The 22,646-nt window shown below is 40.3% G+C and overlaps 1 protein-coding gene across 1 annotated transcript; it reads left to right on the forward strand.

The window, feature by feature from the left end:
* The first annotated feature begins 3,375 nt into the window (after positions 1-3,375).
* LOC139729245 (uncharacterized) lies at positions 3,376-21,007 on the forward strand. Its single transcript, XM_071640178.1, has 11 exons — positions 3,376-3,777; positions 5,277-5,452; positions 6,333-6,505; positions 7,453-7,634; positions 8,305-8,505; positions 9,704-9,915; positions 10,462-10,594; positions 11,261-11,428; positions 13,732-14,012; positions 15,070-15,255; positions 20,528-21,007. Exons 2-11 carry the CDS (start codon positions 5,312-5,314, stop codon positions 20,660-20,662), a joined length of 1,812 nt encoding a protein of 603 aa, XP_071496279.1. The 5' UTR covers positions 3,376-3,777; positions 5,277-5,311; the 3' UTR covers positions 20,663-21,007.
* The last annotated feature ends 1,639 nt before the right edge of the window (positions 21,008-22,646 follow it).

The raw sequence follows: 22,646 nt of genomic DNA on the forward strand, positions 1-22,646 counted from the left end.
TTAAAAGCATCTGAAGTCATTTAATTATGTTCGCATCTTGTTTTGGTTGAATATTCAATGAATTGCTAACCGGGTATATATAAGTATATACTTCTATCTCTTCCTTGTTCTTCATCTTTCATAATTATGTACAACTATACAGTGTTGTTATTCTCTATTATGTCCCTCTGCGCCTCAGATTAGGACACTAGATCGATAGCGCAATTAAATGCTGTTCTTATTATTATTGTTATGATTATGATTATTATTATCATTATTATTATTGTCATCATCATTGTTATCATTATTATTACTAGTATTAGTATTAGTGTTAGTATTATTATCATTATCATTATCATTATTATCATCATCATTATCATTATCATTATTAGTAACATAGACTATAGCCACTGATCAACCGTCAGTCGATTACGGAATGCTCTCACAGATGGCGCTGTAACAATTTCCGAGGACAGGGAAATCCAGCTCCTTACTGTTCTCGGAAAGAACAGGACGGAGACAAACATTTCAGAGTGATTTATTCAGTCAGATTTAAAAAAAAAGGAACATTTCTAATTTTGCGTTGAGCTGGTCATCAAACATACAGTTATGCAGAAACTAATCAAATTCTGTAGCATATTGCTGTTCACGTCGCTTTGTTGATATGAATGAACAAAATTATTTGAAATGTGTTTTTTCCAAAGACTTGCAGCAGCTGCTAATAACGATCTTGAGTTTGTGACGCCTAAAAAGTATAACCCGTGTATACGGGTAATTTCCATTTGGGGATAGCAATCATGAGAAGTTGCCTTTTGGAAATACGGAGCACATGTTGATCTCCAGAACTGAACTTTTGCCTGTTTCCATATGACTGTGTTCATCATCACCTATTTTTCTTCGCGGTATGCATTTCACTTCCATTATTGTCCAACCATTCCTGTTGGTGCTTTCCTCGTAAAACGTGCCACCTTTATATAAAAAATAGCGATTTCCTGACTGTGTCTGTAGCTTAATAGGTTATCTTGTATCATGTTCATTGTTTAGCTTGCATTGGCGTATGATATTGCGAACTTGGAGGTTTGCCTGATGAAGTGAATATAGAATAAAATTATATTTGGATCAGAAATAAATGCAAACTTATACAGCAGTTGTTACTTTCTTAAAAATTTGTCTAGTGTTTCAGCAGACAGTATACTATAGTAGAGCCTAATGTACAATCTTCTGTTATCATCAGATTATCACTGAAGATGATTCTTTGTCGTTATGATATTGTATGATTATACATATTAAAGGATATTATCCTTGGAGAAGAGCTCGAAGTTGTTTTGAAGTAGGCTAGACATGACGTCAAACATTGACGACGTCACGTCAGGCTGGGGCATTCACACAGGACTAAGTTGTGTACTGACTACGCCAAGCTTACACTATCCTACGCTTTGCCTATACGCCGCCCAATAACAATATACGCCGAACGACGCAAAGGGGTAGGCCCTACTGTACTTAGGGTAGGCGAAAAAACTCACATTTTGATTTTTTTGCAGAAAACCCTTGTATACACACTTCCTGTTATAGGAGAGGTAGATGATTTAATCAGTGTGAATAAAAGCAAAATAAATTGAATATGTATTTTTGAGATCATGATTTCGATCTGTATCATTTTGGTATGGACAGAATCGAGCATGCTGGACTTTCCGTTACTTTCAGTTATTAGGTTCGATTTCGATTTCAATGTAAAGTTCTTGTGCTCCGTTTGTTTTATTTTCTTCATCTTTAATTTATCGCACGAACAGTTACTACTTCATCGCCTGGACTATAAATTTGCTGCGTGTATACACGCTAACTTGAACAAGGAATATGATCACAATTTAAACTGAGTGACCTGTTATTGTACCGTATATTATTGTGAGTCTATTCTCTCCTTTTTATATATCCGTTCTTCTGCATTCTTAAAGGTACAAGTACCCAATTTTTCGCAATATCAATCCAGGGTGCGTCTTATCATTACTCTTACATCATGAAATCCAGTTTGCTTGTGTCCACAATGGCACGTGTTGTAGTTTCATTTTTTTTCTTTTTCCTCTTTTTTCTTTCTTTCCTTCCTAATCTGATATCATGTCAGTTGACATTGGTTTCTTTGATTTTGTTTCATATATCTGTTTAGTTTCATTAAGTCATTATTTGTTCTCTTATGTATTTTCTGAGGGTCCCATATCGTACATTCATTGCTTTTTAGTGGGACCCTCCAATTCCATTTCCATCCTAGGGCTTGTATTATGCATATTATGTATATACCTTAAAAATGTAATTAATAAGTTCTTACTCATGATCACTACTTAGTATGTATTTTGTTAATTTACGTTTTTAACATTATTACAGTTATGTTCCGTTAATGCATTGTATATAATTTCCCCTGTTTATTTAATGAAAATGGAAAAAAAAGTAAAGTTGAATTGAAATTGAATATACTGAATATGGCCTTCCACCCCCAGGGGTCCCCCTCATCGGGATTCCCTCGTCCATCCATTGTGTGTCCCTTTCGTTATTTTGTTTTTGGAACTGAAAGTGAATTACCACTTATTGTTAATGCTGACTTGGTGAGGAAGTCAGTTCCACAGATAGAAAAGGAGAGTTGATTGAGTTTATAGATAAACATTGTATAGATGGAATGTTGAATGCTCTATGGTGATTTATGAAAATTAATTATATTACTTAATATTAATTGATATTAAATTATAATATTATTAATTATACTAATTATATTTTACAAATAGGAGTGCTCGTGAATGTAACTTCTTGCACACTAAAGTTGAATATCAGCAGTCTTGCACGAAAACGTGCCAAAATGGACTTGAAAAAACAAAAAACACGCCAGCCTGGTAAAAATTGAGAAGGTATGGTTAAGAAAGATGAATCCTGCTCTAAAATACACCTTATTGGTGGCTTAACAGGCTTTTGTTTTTACATCTGGTATCCTCCGCTTTTTTTTCTGCGTAGAGGTCTATACTTGATTTTAGAAAACACTAATTGATTTTTTTTTTTTTAAGAAGAAGATGAAAGAAAGAAGCAAGTCCTTGCTAAGTTCAGGACTGAAGTTAAACAGGTTTTTCCACTTGAATGTCAGCACGGAATTATTGATTTCTTTGATTTCATTTATTTCTGTGTTGACATTATTTTGGTTGAGAATATTCACAGGCGAGAGATCAACCGTAACAGATTGGCGGGACAGAATGATAATACATACACTGGGCAGGACAATCATCATGCTCTGCTAAACAGCGGTGCGAAGGCAAACAATCATCATAGCCCCATCAACGACAAAATTGTGTCCACTTTGTGGGTACCACAGACGCCGTATGGCGTAGCAACAGGTGTATTTTGTGCATCGGGTCCCACATACTAGTGTCGCATCCCACTCACTGTCCTGCTGTACGTACCGTGAACGTAGCCTTTGCCAGCCGCGGTGAATGACTGTGATTACCACCACCTGTAATTTACGCCATTGTCAACGAGCCGGATTTTGCATGGGAATTGATCGTGTAACGTTAGAGCAGCTGTTTAGTTCCATTAACAGTTAATGATGTGAAGTTTGTCCCATCGCATTGGTACTAGAACCCAATTCTACAGTAAGGATAGCAAGATGTGATAGTCTGGTCAATCGTACGCTTACTATTCCGTCGCGTCGATAAAGGAAGTAAACATTTCAACTTCGTCGGATAGAATCTGGAGCTACCGAGGTCGCTCAGTCGAAGAGTAGCTGCACCCAGCGAAGCGAAGGGAATACGCAATTGCGACTGCAACGTAAGTTTACACATACTGGAGTAAATATAAGTCGTTTGTTGATGAAACTGCAAGACCCACCGCACCGGTATACGAGGACTTCCAAACGGGAGTCCACTGTAAAATCTGCTTTTAATTTAAAATAGGAAATAATGTCAATGTCTTGATGTTGAACTTTAAGGGCTGCACACTAGATTGTAGATGGAACCCATTTTTTCTACTGCTTGGTCCGTGTCCGACGGACAGGTCAGACAAGCTACAAGTAAACTTTGATAGACAGAAAGATCCGTCTGTCCGGAGGAGTCTTTTATTTATTTATTATTATTTATTTTTTTAACATCATTGCTCTCCTCTGACTCTGTAGTAGGAGGCTTCTGTGAAGCCAGACACAGTCTCCGTGGAACATATTCCCGACGACCAGATACAAAACAATCTTTTGATCGAACAAGTTCATGTATAGATACCAACCAATACCATAAGAAAGGTGGTCTACTCTAATTAGTTTTTCATTTTTTTTCATTAAAAAGTTACTGGTCCGACAGTGACTAGTGGTCCTGGACCGTCAGACCAGTGCCACAGTGTGCAGCATTGCTTTTACATAGGCATGTCACACAGGAAGGTACTGTTATGTCTAGTATCATTGCCGGAATAACACTAGTTAAATTAAATCTTAAAAGATCAAAGAGGGTCTACAATTTTGTACATGTACAAGTGGTACAACTTCTTTAGCAAACTCTGTATTTACACCGTACACAGGGGCGGATCAGGAATTCCGTAGAGGGAAGGGGGGGGGGGGGGGAGGCGCAGAATATTTTTGGTGCTACTTCCGGGTTTCATCTCATTTTTTTCTTTTTATTTATTTTGTTTTAACAACAAATAAAGAGGGGGCGCGCACCCGGTGCGCCCCCCTCTGGATCCGCCACTGGTACATGTTGTACATTAGACTACAATTTGTAACCCTGGGGCGCATACGTGTTGGGGTGGCCAGTTCGACTTTTGTAAATAGGAGAGGCATGTCATAACAATCTAAGCACACGTGCCATGGTATACCAGCAGCCCTAGAAGATTTCCATGGACCATGTGCCTGGAATATGTGGTATTCTGTGTCACAATGCCAAAAAATGTTGTTGTTTTTTTTTCCTCGATATTTTGAGCATGATTTATGTTTATACGCTGCTTTGGAGGCATTCTTTACTTAAACTGCAAATGCTTCAGCCTGTTCCTTTGGAGGATAAGTCTCACTGACATGTCCTTGCTCCTTGGAGCTAGCCCGCTATTTCTGCAGGCCTATAGCAGCCTATCAGTAGTATACAGTGAATATCCTCATAAGAAATCCCTTACAGGAGATCTTTCAATGTCCATGATGCCTATAGATATACTCGTCTATTTCATTTTTACATTGTTTACTCGCTCTCCACTCTCTCCTTCTCTATCTCTTCCTCTCTCTTTTTTATCTCTCTCTCTATTTCATTCTCTCAATCTCTTTATCTTTCTCTTTTTATATCTTTATCCATCTTTAGTCACATTTCTCTGACCCTTGACCTCTGACCTTGCCATGGGGGAGCTGGGGGAGAGGAAGCAAGTACTGGACGCCATGTTCCGTCAGTATGACCGGGATACCAAAGGGGAGCTCACACCCAGGGAGCTGCAGCAGATGCATGAAAGCCTCAGGATTGGTGGCATCAGCATTCCACAGGTAAACTATCTGAAGTCTTTTCACTAGCTCGCTTTCATTCTTTAGTTGTCTACTGTAAAACATGATATATATTCGCGGCATGAAATTTTCGCGAATTGAAGCTGACAGCCTTTTTCGTGGCATGAAATTTTCGCGAAGTGCCACTAGCTTTCAATGCACATAGTGTAAACAAGAACTTTCGCGTGCATTTTAATTTCGCGAATCTTGGTGCTCGCGAAATTCGCGAAATTAAAGTGCACGCGAAAATTCCTCGTTTTACAGTATCTTTTTCCAAAGTCTACCTAAGTTGCAAACAGATGATTACACAGTACTCTGTCTCATTTTGAAATTTCAAGTTCCTTGTGTGAATATCTAATCTGGATGCATTGTACACAAATTTCTCTGTTACCACCTAATCCTTTACTAGTCCATGAGCTTGCCAAACCATTTCATGTCATTAAACTCTGGGTGATGACCCCAAAACTTGCCTTTGATGCAAAGTATAAAGACAACCAACTTCTGAGACACAACATTGTGATGGTTTCACATGTACCAGGTATTTCACTTGATCCAATATGTATAATATTCAAGGGAATACGTACAACTTTGTAGTTCCTGCTCATTGGCAGTTACTGTAGTTTCAGAACATCGGACCTGATTTGTGAAAAGAGCAAGCTTACAGGTGGGCAGATTGATGATAACAGCATACTGACAGTTACAGTCAGCTCTTTGCTTGTTGACATTACAACCCTAACATATTATACCAAAGCAGATTTTTCCCCCTTTTCATTTGATGGCTCAGTAAAATCAAAGTGAGATAGACATTTCTGAAATATGGCATAACAAGTAAAACTCTTATTTCCCTCTCCCCAACTGTTCCTCTTGTACTGCTACAATGTAGGTTGTTGCATCCATGGCATATTGCTGTGCCTTCCAAGACACCTGCGACCCCAGCGAGCTCTTCTCTGTCCTCCAGGAGATGGACAGGAGGTACTTCCTGCTCCAGGACTTCCGCTGGGAGTTTGCTTTCCTGGACCGAGAACAGAAGGGCTTCATCACAGAGGAGCAGGCAAGGTATTACAAAAGTAGTTAGGCGTAGTGGTGTGTTGTAAAGGTGACAGGACATTTGCTCCTGCGACAGTTGCTCCGGTCTCATTTTCTCCAAGGACTTAGGGTTGAGGTTAAGGTTGTGATAGGGCTTTTTAGGTTTACAAAATTGTAGTTTGATGTGAGGATTAGGGTTAGGGTTAGGGTTAGGGCCATGCTTGTGGGTAGGTTTTATGAGTAGCTGAGCATTCAGATATTCCATGGGAGCAATTGTCACAGGAGCATATGCCATGGAGCCATCCTAAATACAAATATGATTTTTTTGTTTCCATTCTGTTCATCCTATTGCTCCTGTCATTTGGTTTAACAGAGCAAGCCTTGAATATTTAGAATCATTTGTGCCATCACCTTCCACATCTCATGTGGAATCTCATGTAGACAGTTACTCAAAACTGCTCTCTTTCTGTCTTTCACTCTTTCTGTCTTGCTTTATGTTTCTTTTTCTTTATCTCCAGCTATCTGCACATTCTTGTTATGGAAATTTATTTATCCACCGTTCTCACCAAAACTTGTACTGTAACACTTTGTCAAATTTTAACAGTCACTTTGCAAGAAACAGAAAGAAACGACAAAATCTTTTTCAATCAATCATAATGTAAGAACAGGTTAAAACTGCTGAAATTGATAACATTTTCAGGTTGAATTGACGTAGGTGTTTTGTCTGTCACTGCTGGTGTCCATCTGCCAGCATCGATGTATCTAATTCTACGCACACATCCATGCTGAGGGATGATGCCCTCCGGCGGCTGCCTGGCAACTCCAAGATGATGCGCATAACTAGGGATAACGGGATACCGTACTCAGGATAACACATGTGGAACATACCTTCATGCATTGTTCATCAGAAGATGATTTAGCTCCAGAATTTCTCCAGTTTTCTTTTGCTACATCATTTTTATCCTCCTTTTCACCAGATTCATGTTTGAGGCAGTCCACGGCAACCTGTTCTCCCGCCGGCGCTGGGAGCGCTTCCTGAGAAGCAGGGCTGTGCGGGGCAGCGGAATCAGCTTCGAGGAGATCGAGGTGGACCTCTGCAACATCCCGAGTCGGCAGGAGATCGCGATGGAGGAGTACGAAGAGCTCAGGGAGAGAGAGGGTAATGGATCCATTGCTTCTTTCCTTCCGTCCTTTTCACTGTTCTTATGGTTTCTTTTTGTCAAAGCAGTATCTGTTAGCATAGAGCTGCTTCCTACTCAGCATTGTATATGTAGGACTACATCTACCCTCGATCATGAGATTCAGTTCATAGCTTCATGTTCAAGCGAACTGAACAGTACCGGACTGTGCTGTGCCAGATTGGGAGTGTTCAGGAGCTCTATAAAGATAGCATACAATTTGTACCTCAGGAGTACACAATTTGGACTTGAGTCAGTGGTGTCACACATTTTTAGCAGTGGCGTCATACACCTGGTTCATTTTACAAAACTTATAATATCCCACAATATTTACACATTATTGTTGTCTTGATATTTCTGTCCAACGGAACTTCCATAAACATTTCCAAACCTGGAGATATTGTATGTTTCACAAAAGAACTAGACAGCTGACATGATAATGTGGGGGAGGGGGCAAGGTGGGGGTGGGGGGGAGAGGTTGGTGGCATAAAGGACTTGTTGCTTTAATACAAAGTAGGAAAGAAATAACCCATGCCATACCTTGCCATTGTAAGATTGTCCACTTTGTACATCCTGTACTCAATTTCGAGAGTGATACTTGATTCTTTCATTTTTCATTCGTTGGTCCCCCCCCCCCCACCCCCACCCCAGAGCGGAACAAGAAGCAGGACGAGAAGCGGCAGCGGGAGGAGGAGGCGAGGGAGGCGAGGCGGAAGCAGCTTGAGGATGAGAAGAGGAAGAAACTGGAGGCAGAGAGTAAGAAAGGTAATGAGGAGAGGAGGAGGAAGAAGGAAGAGGAGGAGCGGCTGCAGCAACAGCGAGAACTGGAGCAGAAGGCCAGGGAAGAAGAAGGTGAGAGCTCATCAACCCTAAGTGTGGTCTGTTTGCCGACTGGCAAGCATGTTGGTGTGCTGTCTTCACTGATTGGCACACTCAGATGTCTGCAAAGCTAGTTGTCAGTGAATAGAGATTACCTTGCTCCTTAATTCGTATAATAAAGGGACTGTACAGTACTTGTTGAGGTGGGGATTCATGTTTTGAACATTCTTATTAGGTGAGATAATGAGAAATCTCTTATGAAATATGAAAGAGCATGTAATTTTAAGAAGGATTCAACATTTATTTGATGAAAATTAGTTTTCAGATGGCTGAGATATCCAAAAAAGTGATAATAATAAAAGGCGACATGCCACAACTTTATAAGGACCTCTTTGTTTCACCTTGGTTTTGGATATCTCGGCCATTTCAAAACCGATTTTCATCAAATAAACTTTTGATACCCCTTAGAATTGCATGCTCTTTGACATCTCTTAGAGTGGTTTCTGAATATCTTGCAAAACGTTAAAAGCTAAATCCTCACCTCGACCAGAACTGTACACACCCTCTAAGCCTTCCTGTTGGACGTTATAGGCACATTGCTACTGTACACCTTAGTGGGCTTGCTAACTTTCCAATTAAGTCAAGTTGGGATGGGTTACTGAATGCCCAACTGAAGCTAAGTGTCTATTTAAGGTTAAGGAAGATCCTTGATTTATCTTTTAAATTGCAGTCCATATTGAGGTCTACCTCATGAATTGGCCTATATTATGTTTCTGATATGATTTACCTTTTGACATTATTCATGACTTTGAGGAAACTAGTACAAAATTGTGTCTCCCTCGAATTTCAACTTAATGGTAGTGATGGTGGTGGTAGTTTGCCAAAAGTGTCTGTCAAAGTGTGTGAGATGAGGATGAGAATACATGTAGTAGGACACTATGTGCAGCACCCTATTCTATCTGCTAATCCCCTCTCACTATAGGAGCCTACAAATTTGCAAACACGGTACTGCGGAAAGAGGGAGAAGTGTAATACATCTATGTACTAAAGAACTACACAGGCCTTGATAGTGTTAGTGAACTGAGGACAGTCATGCTAGATAGGCAGATCTGGAGATGCAACTATGTTCATTGATCCAGAGATGGCATATAATGCTAAAAGTAGTAGTATCTTACTATCACCGTGTCTTTACACCACTTTCTTTTTCATCTTCTCCAATTCTGTCTGCCAGAGAGGGGCAGACGAGAGGCTGAGGAGCGCGAGGAGGAGAGACTGAAGAAGGAGATGGAGGAGAAAGAGAAGGAGCGACAGAGGGAGCTGGAGATCATTGAGGTGCAGCAGGCCCTGGAGGCCCAGAGGGAGCTGGAGCGCAAGGCTATTGCCCTCCAAGAGGAGGAGAGGGCCGAGGAGGAGAAACTCAAGAATGTAGAGGACGAGGCTAAGGTGTGCTGTTGCTTATGCTATGGCAAATGATTTTTTAATGACACTGTGCTGATGAATAATCAAAAGAAAACACCCAAATTAGACTATTTAGAGTCCCGCACAGAGCCTTGGGTGGAAATGAAATGATAATAACAACAAAGCATCTACAGTGTAGTTTCCTTCTCTTCACAGATATTTTTTGTTATCAACTACCATGATGACGAATATCTTCCATAATATATGTACTTCTGTTTTTCAGTCACTATGAAGAGGATAGAGAAGGTTACACTGTGCCCCCTCTTGCTGTAGGAAAGGATTAATCATCCAATCTCAAAGTGAATGTTGTGATTATGCAAAAAAAAAAGAAGTAAAAGCAAACTGAAGGATTTCCAAGGATACACTGTGCTCTCTGTAGCTTTAAGGATCTACTGATTCTCCAATCTCAAAATGAGTGGTAATTAAGAAAAAAAAAATGAAGGAAATTTAAGGTCTTTGCATTTCATAATCTACATGTGAAGGTTATTGCGTGCAACATGTTTGAAATCTTTTTTTTTTTTAATGTTTCAGGAAGCTGCAGAGAAAGCCAAGCAGGCTGAAGAGGAGGCTAAGAAAGCGGCGGAGGCTGTGAAGAAAGCAAACGATGCAGCGAGCAAGAAGGCCGCCGAAGAGGCCGAAAAGGCTGCAAAGGAGAAGGCGAAACGTAAGTCAGCACTTGAGAATTGATGTGGGTGCAGGAGAGAGTGGAAAATCCTGGTTTGAAATCAGAATACAACAATGTGTATTTCTCCGAAAAGGAAATATGTTTCAAAAAGATACCCCGAGACGGAGAATTATTTCCTCATTACCCTACATTACTAACCAATTCTTGATGTGCCATGACCACTGATCTCTGTAAAGAATGTGGATATCTCATAGGCCAATCGCTTTGAAGCCAGCAATCCACCATCTTACCATGCACATCTCCCATACACTTGTGTATGGGAGATGTGTATGGGATATATCACATGATCTACTATTACCATGCTTATCCAGGGGCGGATCCAGGAATTCCGTAAAGGGACAATATTTCTGGTGCTACTTCCGGGTTTCATCTCATTTATTTCCTTTTATTTCTTTGGTTTTAACAACAAATAAAGAGGGGGCGCGCGCCCGGTGCACCCCCATCTGGATCCACCACTGCTTATCTTTTAATAATGAGAGTAATATGGTTTTATCGATTATTGTTCTTTTCATTTGTTGGCTTTATCATTGTTATTATTCTCTTGGATGTAATAGAAATTATATCATTGATCATCTAGCTTCTCCTAAATGTCGCCCTATTTGGTTGAGGATGAAAACACTTGTCGTTCCGTTTGTCGTCCCCCAGGCGAGCGCCACAACCGGATCCGCAAGGAGCTGAAGGTGGCGATCAAGGAGAAGGACAAAGCCAAGCTGCAGAAGTCAGTGAAGGAGTTCAAGGAGAACAAGCTGGCAGACACCGAGGGAGACCTGGCCAAGGCTGAGAGCATCCTCAAGAGATTCAAGGCCCGGGATGGTCAGTTGAAGAACAACTTTTTTTTGTTCCATGAATAATGTAATGAAGGGAATAAGCCAGTTCGTAACTAGCTCATGTGCACATTGGTACAAATGACCTTTCTTTTTTCTCAGTTGGTTAGGCACTTCACTCGTTTTCAAAGCGACATAATGCATGAGCTAGCCCGACGTAACGATTTATGGAATTCATATTCAAACAAAGAATGAACTTGCATTTAGACTAGGTGACCCAGAATGGCCAATTGACATTTCAGGAGGCATCCATTTCATTGTTTTGTATTGAGTGCATGAACAACATTTTCTTTTGATATTGCCATATACTATGCAGGCTTGCTGTCATGTGGATGTGCTGGCAAGCACCATCTAGTCTATATCAATATAAGGATATATGAATAATCATCACATCACAGATGCTTATCTCAGTGAATTAACAAACCAAAATGCCTGTTGTCACAAATTATAGCCTTTTTCTGCTCATGCGCAAAGTGGAACTACAAACTGTTCTTTTGTTTCTTAAAGGGGAAGGCTAGTAACTGATCAGTGGGAATCAGTGGAAATGCTTGGAGATGATTGTTCCAATCCTTATGGGATTCATTCAAGAGTTCATTGTATATCTATTGTTGTGTGAAAATGATTTGCTTCAGAATGGTCTCATATTCAAGTAATGTGCAGTTTAATGCTTCCAGGTTAGCGTCCCTGGTCAGTGACGGAGCATTAATCTGCACATTACTTGAATATGAGACCTTTCTGAAGCAAATCATTTTCACACAACAATAGATATACAATGAACTCTTGAATGAATCCCATAAGGATTGGAACAATCATCTCCCAGCATTTCCACTGATTCCCACTGATCAGTTACTAGCCTTCCCCTTTAAGTTGTTTGTTTGTTTTGTTTTGTTTTTGTAGGGTGAATGTAGGAACAGAGGTTTTTCTTTTTACTCTGGTACTCATTTTACTTCCCAATTTCATTTGTTGCTGCTGTGTTTGGTTGGTTCTTGTACAGTTCTTGCATAACAATTCAGTTTGATTTTATAACAGTTGAATGCAGTTAAATTTCAGTTCTGTTCAGTTTACTGGTACTAATGCTCAATAGTCAATCCATTCCTGTGCAATCAAATTTGAAGCCATTCACTTTTATCCATTGCCATTAAAGATAAAACATACTGATAGTATAAGAAGGGTTCAAAATCCATCTTTCATCATTTGGAATTTGCTTGCAGCACATCAAAAGAGTCTACTGAGAAACTTACTTGGGTGAAGCAATTTGCCAAGATGATAAGTTGATTTGGAGTGTTTTCAGATCAAAGGTGTGAAATGGTTTTGATCAATGAATAAATTTTTATTCCAAGGAAATGATTCCCATTCAGCATTGTGGGTAGGTAGAATGTTACGTGACGATTGATCCTGCCCCAGCAGTTATATTTTCCAACAAGCTGCATGTAATTCACTCTCGTGTGGAAAAGCGATGGATACTGCTATGACCCGATTTGTCAATTATCGAAAATTGTAGCAAAAAAAGCTGCTGAAAACAGCTTATCTAATAGTGGCGAGCCAATGGAGTAAAATGGAGTCAAAAGGGGCGTGAGCTTTCGATCCAAGCAGAATCTTTGTCAGAGGCAAAATGACAAATAGGCAGGGGAAAGCAATCACTAATATAAGGACTGCACACAACAAGAGCACTCAGGGGAGGGCTAGGGACACAGAACAAAGAAAACAAAAGGGGAGGGTTGGAGGTCATGGGCAAGGAGCCCAATAGGTAAAGGGAGGGGGATTAAAGCAGGAGGGTGGACAGACAAAAGGCAGAGGAGGGTCAGTGATGATCCAGAGGACCATGGGGGGCAAGCTTTGAAGGATATAAAGGATGAATAGGGAGGCAACATCAAACAAGATAAGCAACAGAGGGATAGAGAAAGGAAAAGAGTGAATAGCAACAGCAAGAGTGGAGGGGGGGGGGGGGGGCGGTGCTGAGCAAGCAGCGAGCCCTAACCTGGTGTACCGAGAAGAGGCAACAAAATGAAAGTAAGAGTCAACCAGCAAATGCAAGTTACCTATAAACATATCTAAGTGACTCCATTATCGAAAATTGATTACAGAAAGTTTATGTAGCAACCACGATCGGGTATGCTCGGAGATTGTCGTACTTCCTGTGAACCTTTTTGGCTGATATTTAGCATTTTAGTCATTACCCGACTGAAATTGTGTTAAAGCTTTATTTTACACAGTTCTATATGCATATGTGATTGACAGCTCTGTAGGCATATTAAAAATTATGTTTTCACTCTAAATCTCTTTTTGACACAGACCTCATGAAAGCCATGGACAAGCGCAATCTGGAGGAGCTTGAGAAGGCCATCAACTTTGTCAAGAAGCACGGCTACGAGGCCCACATGCCGCAGGAGATGATCCAGGCCAACAAGATGCTGCTATCACTCAAGCGCCTCAAGCGACTGCGGGATGAGATCCTCAACCTGAAGCAGAGCACGGTGGCCGAGATCCGCAGCTACTCCAAGCCGCCGCCCCAGGTCCACAAGGTCATGATCTCCACCTACTTGTTACTAGGCAACAAGGAGAAACAGCTACAGGTGAGTGACGGGAGTGGTGGAGGTTTTGGGGGTGATGTGGGTTAGGGGGTGATAGGGTAGGGGGTGATGGGGGTAGGGGGAACCACTCTTGAGTCAGATCAATTAAAGCCCAGGTGCAGCAGCACTCATGATTGAATTGTTCTTTTTCTTCTCCTTTTTGAAGGAAGCTGGCTAACTTACATTTCTCAGTGTTTGAATATGGAACTTTCCATACAAAGATATACAAGTGCATTTGTAGTTTGGAATAGCAACATTGAATCTAATACATGTAAATATCACGACTAAAAAGCATGGAATCTTTAGAAATAAGAAGTGTGTACACACTCTCTCTCTCTCTTCTGAAACTGTATCAAACTGTAATCTATTAACAAGTCACACATAACCAAATCTACCCTTTTATATTGCTCTAATTTCTGTGTGAAGCATATCGGCCAGAATTCACAAAGGTAAATTAGATTGATAGTCCAGGGATTATGCAGATTTGGTATGCATGAATCTGCATCACATTTTGCGTGTGGTGACAGAGACCCAATAATGAGCATACACTGACGCACGAATGTGAGTGAAAGGTATACCTGTTTGATTAATTGTGTAGACCAAAATAATATCAGCTCTGGATGTGATAAAAAGTTGGATACCCCTATTGCAAACACGTCATGAAATTTTGCATTGTTGAAGAATAATGTTTCCAACATCTTGTATAAATCTTACTCTAATACACCTCAGAGTTTTTTAAAAATTGAATATGAAAAAACAACCCCATGTCACTCAAAAATACTCTCCCCTTTTATACCAAGAAAAATCATTTGAATTTACAGGAAATGTATAATATTGTTTCCCCCTCTATCTCAAGGAAGTTTCCAGTTTCATTATTCTGAGGAGAGGTCTTTTAACTACCTACCTCCACAATATATCAGTTTATGAAAGGAATGTAGTTATCGGGGTTACAAAAGGGACGCACAAACTTTTAACTACCTTTATGAATCCAGGCAATTCTTAACTGTTTAGAGAACTGTGCTCATAGTTTCCCCACTTCCTTTCCCCACAATCCACCCAGGACTGGAAAGGAATGCAGGCCCTCATCGGGAAGACGGGCAAAGAAGGGCTGAAGCGGCGCGTCATGGAGTGCGACCCAAACAAGATCCCCGTGGCGACCGCAGAGCGGACCAGCGCCATCCTAGCGGCATTCGACCTGGAGCAGGTCAGGGACGTCAGTGCTGGTGCAGCTGTCTTCTACGCCTGGGTAAGTTTGATTATACTGATTCGACTACCCTTTGATACCATGATACATTTCCTCCGGGTCTAGGGCTCTTACCACCTAGGCTATTACCCCGGACCTTTCACCTGACCCTAACCCTAACCCAAACTCTAACGCTAAACCTAATCCTAATCCTAATTTTTACGCTAACCTTATCATTAACCAGTATTTAGCTGGGGGGGGGGGGGGGGGGGGGGAGGTGAGTTATTGCCCTCAGGGGGTTAGTTGCCGTGATACAATTTCTTCCATGTACTTGTATGCATTTTATGTAGATTTGTCAGTGGGGTACTGGAAAAAGGAAGAGGTTTACTTCATGGCATACAATACCACTTCTATTACATTTTATTCTTCGTGGAAAACCTCAAATTATGGCAAATGATATCCAATTGTATCTAAGCTATAGGGTAGCATACACCTAATCATGACCACAGAAATCTTCCATAAGGTTCCTGGGTGTTTTGTCTTGGTTAAGTTTGTAATTTTTTTGTGATTTTGAGTATTTTTTTTTCTCCAGTGGAATGTGTGCTGTACATTCATTATTTGTTTTACTGTATACTCTGTTATTTTCGCATACAGATACTTTTGCGAATTAGGGGTTCACAGACATTTTCACGAGATTTTGTTTTCGTGAATTGACACAGAGGCCTTCATAAGTGCACTATTACCTTTAGTGTGCGTGGTGACATCTTCGCATGTTGTTAAATTCGCGGTCCAACTGTGATTCACAGAATTCATGGAAACTAAACCCCGCGAAAATAACAGCTTATAAATACAGTATATTTTTGAAGGGATTTACTACAACTGCAGTGTGCATTGAGTCCTCATTTTAGTTTTAGCATTGTATAGGCTGTCATTCATCATATTTCAAGATGAAGACAAGAGTGTAACTTGTACTTGACTGTGGAAGGGGAGATACATGCATCGCTTGACTGCTTTGGCACAGGTGGATTACCAACCTGTCCGTTCTCTGTCGACGGGCAAAAAGAATCTTGTTTGGAGGCATTAAAGACACTCAGAGAATTGCAGAAGGAACGGGTTGAAGCACAAACGACTGTTTTTCTACAATGTCAATTCATGTCATACCTGGTAACTACTGTAGGAATTACAGATGATGCATGGTTTACAAGAGATACTGCTGAAGCTTTGTAACCAGCAAGTGAGGAAAATAACTTCAGTCTTGTCTACCTTTCAGATGAAAAATAAGTTCATGCATACAAAATGTGTATACATCCTATACTATAATACTCGAAGTTGTTGTTGTTGTCGCGGCCTTATGTATTTCCTGTTTTATTCCGGCGTTGCTGGTTTCTCTATCTCCTCCCGAGCCGTCGGCTCCGGGCAGCTGCGACCGGTGCCGTCGGCCGCAGGAGAGTATCCTACATCGAATGGCGCGGGTTTCGTCTCCTCTCCGCCTCCGTGTCGACGTCGAGGACGAAAAAGAAAAATTAATTAGCTATATGCATAATGCATTTTTGTGCGTGACGAAAGAGCCGAGCGTTTCAATATTCACGGGACCTGCGCTGGCCTCCTGCTTTCTCGATCTCCCATCTTTTAGCTTGCAGAGACACTGGGGGATACTAAAGATGATGGTGCAGCGAAATCTCTGACATCTTCCGGCGGACGCGCACGCACACACACAATGTACCTCGCAGAACTCTACACACTCTACACTGTGTGTATAGTTCTGTGATGTACCTTTGCCTCCGCCTGTTACGTGTACTGTATGTAATGTATTGACGATGGTTACACGAATCTGTGTGTGCGTGATATGGACTGCAAGGGCATTTACGTACAGTTCGGCGTCCCCAAATGAAAACAACGAACGTTGTTATTTAATTGTATTTTGCACAACTGCAGAATACTATATGCAGCTCAGGTACGTCATTTAGTTTGCTCGCCGTTTGCTCTCAAGTCCGATGTCATTGTACGCAGACTGTTTAGGACGCGGCTAAATATATTTGCCGATCGTACCCTTCTATATCAGATTACACGCGCAGCTGTGTCCATTCGTTTACTGCAGAGCTGCTGTAATCATACATATTCATAAGATGAGCGGACGTAGAGGAAAACCTCGCTTTGCCGACCGCCTATTTTTAAAATTGCAAGTGGAAATAGAATGTGTGGTTCTATGGTCTATCAAACCAAGTTTTGGTGACAAAAAAAAAGAGGGAGCAAATGAAGACGAATGCAGTGATGTATATATTCGTCTTTCTTCCATAACATGGGAAAAATATTAAAGAAAAAAAATACGAGGTCGTGAGACCCTACTCCCACGGGCACCTATTAAACCTGATGACTATGATCTCCCCCTCCCCAAATAATAACAGTGATAATAATAATAATAATAATAATAATAATAATAATAATAATAATAATAATAAGGATAATGATAATAATAATATAATAATAACAATAATAGGAGCAATAATTGTAGGCCTAATATTAATTATGATAATGTACAGTCTGAAGCAGATGTAGTTCTATATGATATATCAAGCCAAGTTTTAGTGATTAAAAACAAAAAGGAGGGAGCAAAATTATGAAGACGAAAATATCTTATTTTTCTCTCATAACGTGGGGAAAAGAAACATGAAAAAAAAACACACAAAACAAACCGAGGCCTTGAGACCAGCCGTGGATTCCCGCGGGTGCCCGCGTGGATGCAGGGAGGTGACGCGTTTCCTCTCACCTCCCTGGTGGATGCAAGAGCAGGGGGTAATCAAAGTCATAATGTTAATATCTTCCCGTTTCGACGGGAACAACCTGTGGGCAGAACTTTCGGGGAATCTCATTTGCGTTTTTGGTAATTTTCCCTGAATGTTTTTGTTTTTTGCCCTGCGGAGGTGGAAATGTGTGTGTGCGTGAGGGGGGGAGGGGTGAGGGGCAACAAGACAACTGTTGGACTTCAACGGGTGCAAATAACCCCTCGAAACTCAAGTTCTATAATAAAAGCAAGTTGCTGTATAATCATACAACTTCTGCATAGATGATGCCCTAAAGCATCATAGAAAATAAATAAACCCACAGGACAGCAAACTTTCATGTGAAATATACACAGTATTGCAACTCCATACAGCAGACTGTAATGCAGCTTGTTGACTTTGTACGAAGTATTCAATGACAGTGCGGTCATTGATGTAATACATGCTGTGGCAATCATAATTCCCCAATGGGCTTTGGTGTGCCACAATGAACTAAGTGTACTAGTCTGTTTGGAGTCATGAACATCAAAAGAAATCTGTGTTTTATGCCTGGATGATCAGAAAAAGGAAAGAGCAATTCAGTGGGTGGAGTACAATCAATTGATGAATGCCTTAATCAGATTAACCCATTGAGGAGGAGTTCCTAGTATACTCGGGCAGGTGTCTATGGGAATTACCTGTTGTGGCAAAATCAGTCCGTCCCCAACGGGTTAAGTGTTCCACACTACTAGGTCTTAGGTCATTATGGTTCTCAGAAGCCATGAAAGTTCTATCTATAAAAAAGTACGGGTAACATTGCTTTTATTATCTTGAATAATACTGCATTTACCACAAATTTTTCCAATTGGGACTTGCGAGAGATTTTCTTGAGTATGTTAGAACCACATTGACAGAGTGAAAGTCAGCATTATATCACTTTCCACAAAAAAGTTAGGAATTTCTTAGCTTAGTGACAAAAGCACAATTGTGTCACGTGAGGCAAAATTTTTGCTAGTTATTAATGTTGCAAATATCAGTTGACTCACTGAATCTGAGAATTAAAAAAAAAAATGCCTGCTGAACCTACTGTGTGTACAATATGTTTTCAATGCCTTATTACCATCACATTATATCATAATGTTCAGGACACCTATAGTCTGTATGGACTGCAAATGTTGCAGCACATGTAATCATTTTCTTTAGTGTTCCTGAAGAGGAGTTTCATTTAGTGCCAGGTATTCAAATCTTGTGCACATCCCTAGAATATGAGTTTCCTTGGCAACCAGAAAGATTTTCCAATCTTGTCCTAGCTAGCAACAACTATTAAGGCATACCACCTGATCCAGGCTTGTTCAGTATGCTCGCAAAGATTAACAAAATAAGTCTGTAATCTGCAAAGCATGTAAAGGAGTTACAAATCACTCTGATCAAGTGAATAGTAAATGCATCCATGCACTAAGACACATCTAGTAAGTCCAGTATTCTCTGGATTTCTTTTTTATGCTCCATAGTGTAATTCCCATTCTCTCACTGGGTCTTTTTCTCTCCCTCTCTTTCTCTCTCTCTCTCTCTCTCTCTTTCTTGCTGTCTTTATTTCTCTTTCTCCTTTTCTCTTTCTATCTTTCTCTTGCTTCTTCTCAAAAAAGAATCTTACAGAGCATTTGTGGAGAAGTACCGTAGTGGAATATTGTGATGTAATGGTATTAAGGGATAACCCTGCATCACAGGGACTGCAGACACAGATCTGATAATCCCTGTCTATAGTTCCTTCAGTTTGATTCAGAATGTTGATAGCTAGTAGACATGGGCAACCTATACGTGTCTTCGATAATCGAGTACACATGGCAAGAAATTCTTATCTTTTTTTTTTTTTTTTTTTTTTTAAAACAATGGGTACCTTTCCATGCACTAAATAAGAATCAGTAAATCTGTGTATGCCTAGGGTGCCAGGTGCATATAGATTTGCAGTATACTCCCAGAGAGACACACAAATACACAAACACAAACACAAACACACACACACACACACACACACACACACACATACACAGAGTCATCATCCTCTGAAAAACACAAATCTTTCTCAATATAGCCTTTGTGTACGATGAGTTTTTAGACTCAACCCCAGTTTTCATTATATCACCTTATCGTTTTAATCAGGACATGTAAAAGCCATGAGAAGCAAAAAAACAAGAACAAAAACATAAAGACTTGAGATATGTGAATTGTATATGTATGAATATGTACTCAATGTGAATTTAAACATTTAGATATTATCTTATTACTTTCCTGTACATCTGTAATTGCATGACTCATTCTGTATGTAAATAACAGTTTTAAACATTACTTAAGCTCATTTTAAGGTTTCCTATTTTCTGCCCCAGTAATTTGCCTGGAGGCAATGATAAAATATTTCAAACAAACTTCAAAGTACCATATTGTATACTGTATAGTCATCTTAATCTGGAAGCAGCAGTAAGAAATGGCTCTGGCACATTAAAACAAACAAATATAAAGACTAGACAAAGATTGCAATGACAAGAGTTTTGTTTTTTTCTTCTTCTTCTTCCCTGCAGTCTTCGGCCACAGCAGAGGATGTGATTGAGAGGGAGAACCAGAAGGCAGCTGGAGTGGATCCTGCGGAGCTGAAGAAGGGATCCAAGACCATCAAGACGGAGATGAAATCAGGGAATCTCACCATCACCATCTAAAATTAGACCAAGCAGCACTTTTCACCAGTACCAATGAATCACAAAGATATGGTTCAGTGCACTCATGTTATAACGACCACAGTTATAGTGAAATCTTGCATACAAAAAAGTAAAATTCATTTCCCCAAAAATTTCATCTACACATCTTTATACACTTTTTTTTTTTCAGCTACAGTAAAAGTGAATATTTTTGTGCAAGTAATTTTTCGCGCTCAACTGGGTATCAAAGATGAGTTTCACGTTTTTAATTCCGTGGAATCAAGACATCAACTACAGGCACATATGGCAAGCAAAAATATTTGTGTGCTTTCATTTTCGAGCTAGTTTCTGGTTGTGCGAAATGCAAGAAAATTTCAACACCACAAAAATTTCCACTTTTACAGTATCATGAAATGTCTTTATATAAAAAGAAAACTAATTTGTTATAATGGGAGCCATCTGTACTAATCAGGTCAGAGGATATTTGAAATGCTGTGTCCTGTCTCTCTGATGGTCCGGTGTGCTGAAGGTCAAAGGTCAGCTGTGCTCAGTGTGGCACCTGTGTACTTCCGCATCCAGGAACTCTTGACACATCCGTCTGTGGTGCAAGTTTTGACCGGATGGAAACGCAATCGCTTTCAATATCAGCCATCAGTCATTCTGCGACGAAATCTACATGTTTAGATTATCTCTCATTTCTTCCGTCGCAGTTGATGATTTCCTCTATTATGCCTGCCTGGCCCCCTAGATGGTGATTGCTTTTTGTAAAAGGAGGGGGGGGGGGTGGTACACTGCAGCAGAAGACTGGAAGCAGAACGTTTCATCACGATTAAATCATTATTATACCTCCACCATCTGTTGGGGGGGGGGGGGGGGGGTTGGAGGGGGACTGCAACAGGAGACTGGAAGCAGAACGTTTCCGCCACGATTAAATCATTATTATACCTCTACCATCAGTGATGGCCATGAAGCTAAATTGCAATCCTCCGATTGCAGCTGCTCGACCAACTAGAACGAGAGAAGCAAGAGAGAGTAGCAGAGGGAATGAATGGTAAGAGAGACAGTGAGAGGGCTGGGGGGGGGGGGAGGACAGAAAGAGCGAGGGAATGAGAGAGAGAGAAGGTATGAAGTGAGGGAGAGATGGAGGAAGAGAGACAGAGAGCCAAGCAGAAACCACACAAACAGAGACAGAGAAAAAGAGAGAGAGAAAGATTACAAAAAGAACAGTTGGATAAAAGGCATTGCCAGAGAGAGAGAGAGAGAGAGATACTTGGAGAGGGTTTGATATGAAGAGAAACTAGTAAAGATAAAATCAGTATTTACAAATCAAACACTACAAGTGTGAGCCGGCGACAAAATTCATTGTAGGGAAACTCAGTCAAAGGGTGCTGTTCAGAATGTGAAGACAAAACAAAAATCCACCAAAATTTGTGAACAGGTGCAAATGATATGTGCATTTATTCATCTGGCATGAGAGAGTTGGTGATGGGAATCTGTGGTTGCCATTGGCAACTCCTCCGGGGAGACAATACAATAGTCTGTGTATGTAACGTTGAAGCATGCTGGCACAGCATGCAGACCAGCAAGCGTTTCAATGCTCAATTTTACTACTGTGTAATGTGATCCAATAAATCGCACCTCTGTGTTTGTGTAGAAATTGGACATTTTGATGAGGTTCATTTTTTTAATTTTGTCTTCCTGAATTTAATCATTTATGGTTTTTTTTCTTCATTTTATGGGTACATAATGCAGCTAGATCTGCTATTCATTGAACTCTGTATTATTTGTGTGATATTTCAAGGCTAATCCGTTTGTCTTTCATACTTTATGTAAAGTGTGCAATGCAACATTGCATCCCCCTTTAGTTTGGATGTTTTGAATACGGTAACCCCATCTCCAGCAGTCAGGTCAAGTACAGGACATGTGAAGTACTCCTCTATTTAATCATAAGTAAAGATAGTGCAGTCATCTCACTTTATGCTGGTATTATCACTCGTTATTTCAG

Source organism: Diadema antillarum, unplaced genomic scaffold, assembly GCF_040938485.1.
Source record: "Diadema antillarum isolate AM-2024a unplaced genomic scaffold, OU_Dant_1.0 scf00000020, whole genome shotgun sequence".
Taxonomy (NCBI): Eukaryota; Metazoa; Echinodermata; class Echinoidea; order Diadematoida; family Diadematidae; genus Diadema; species Diadema antillarum.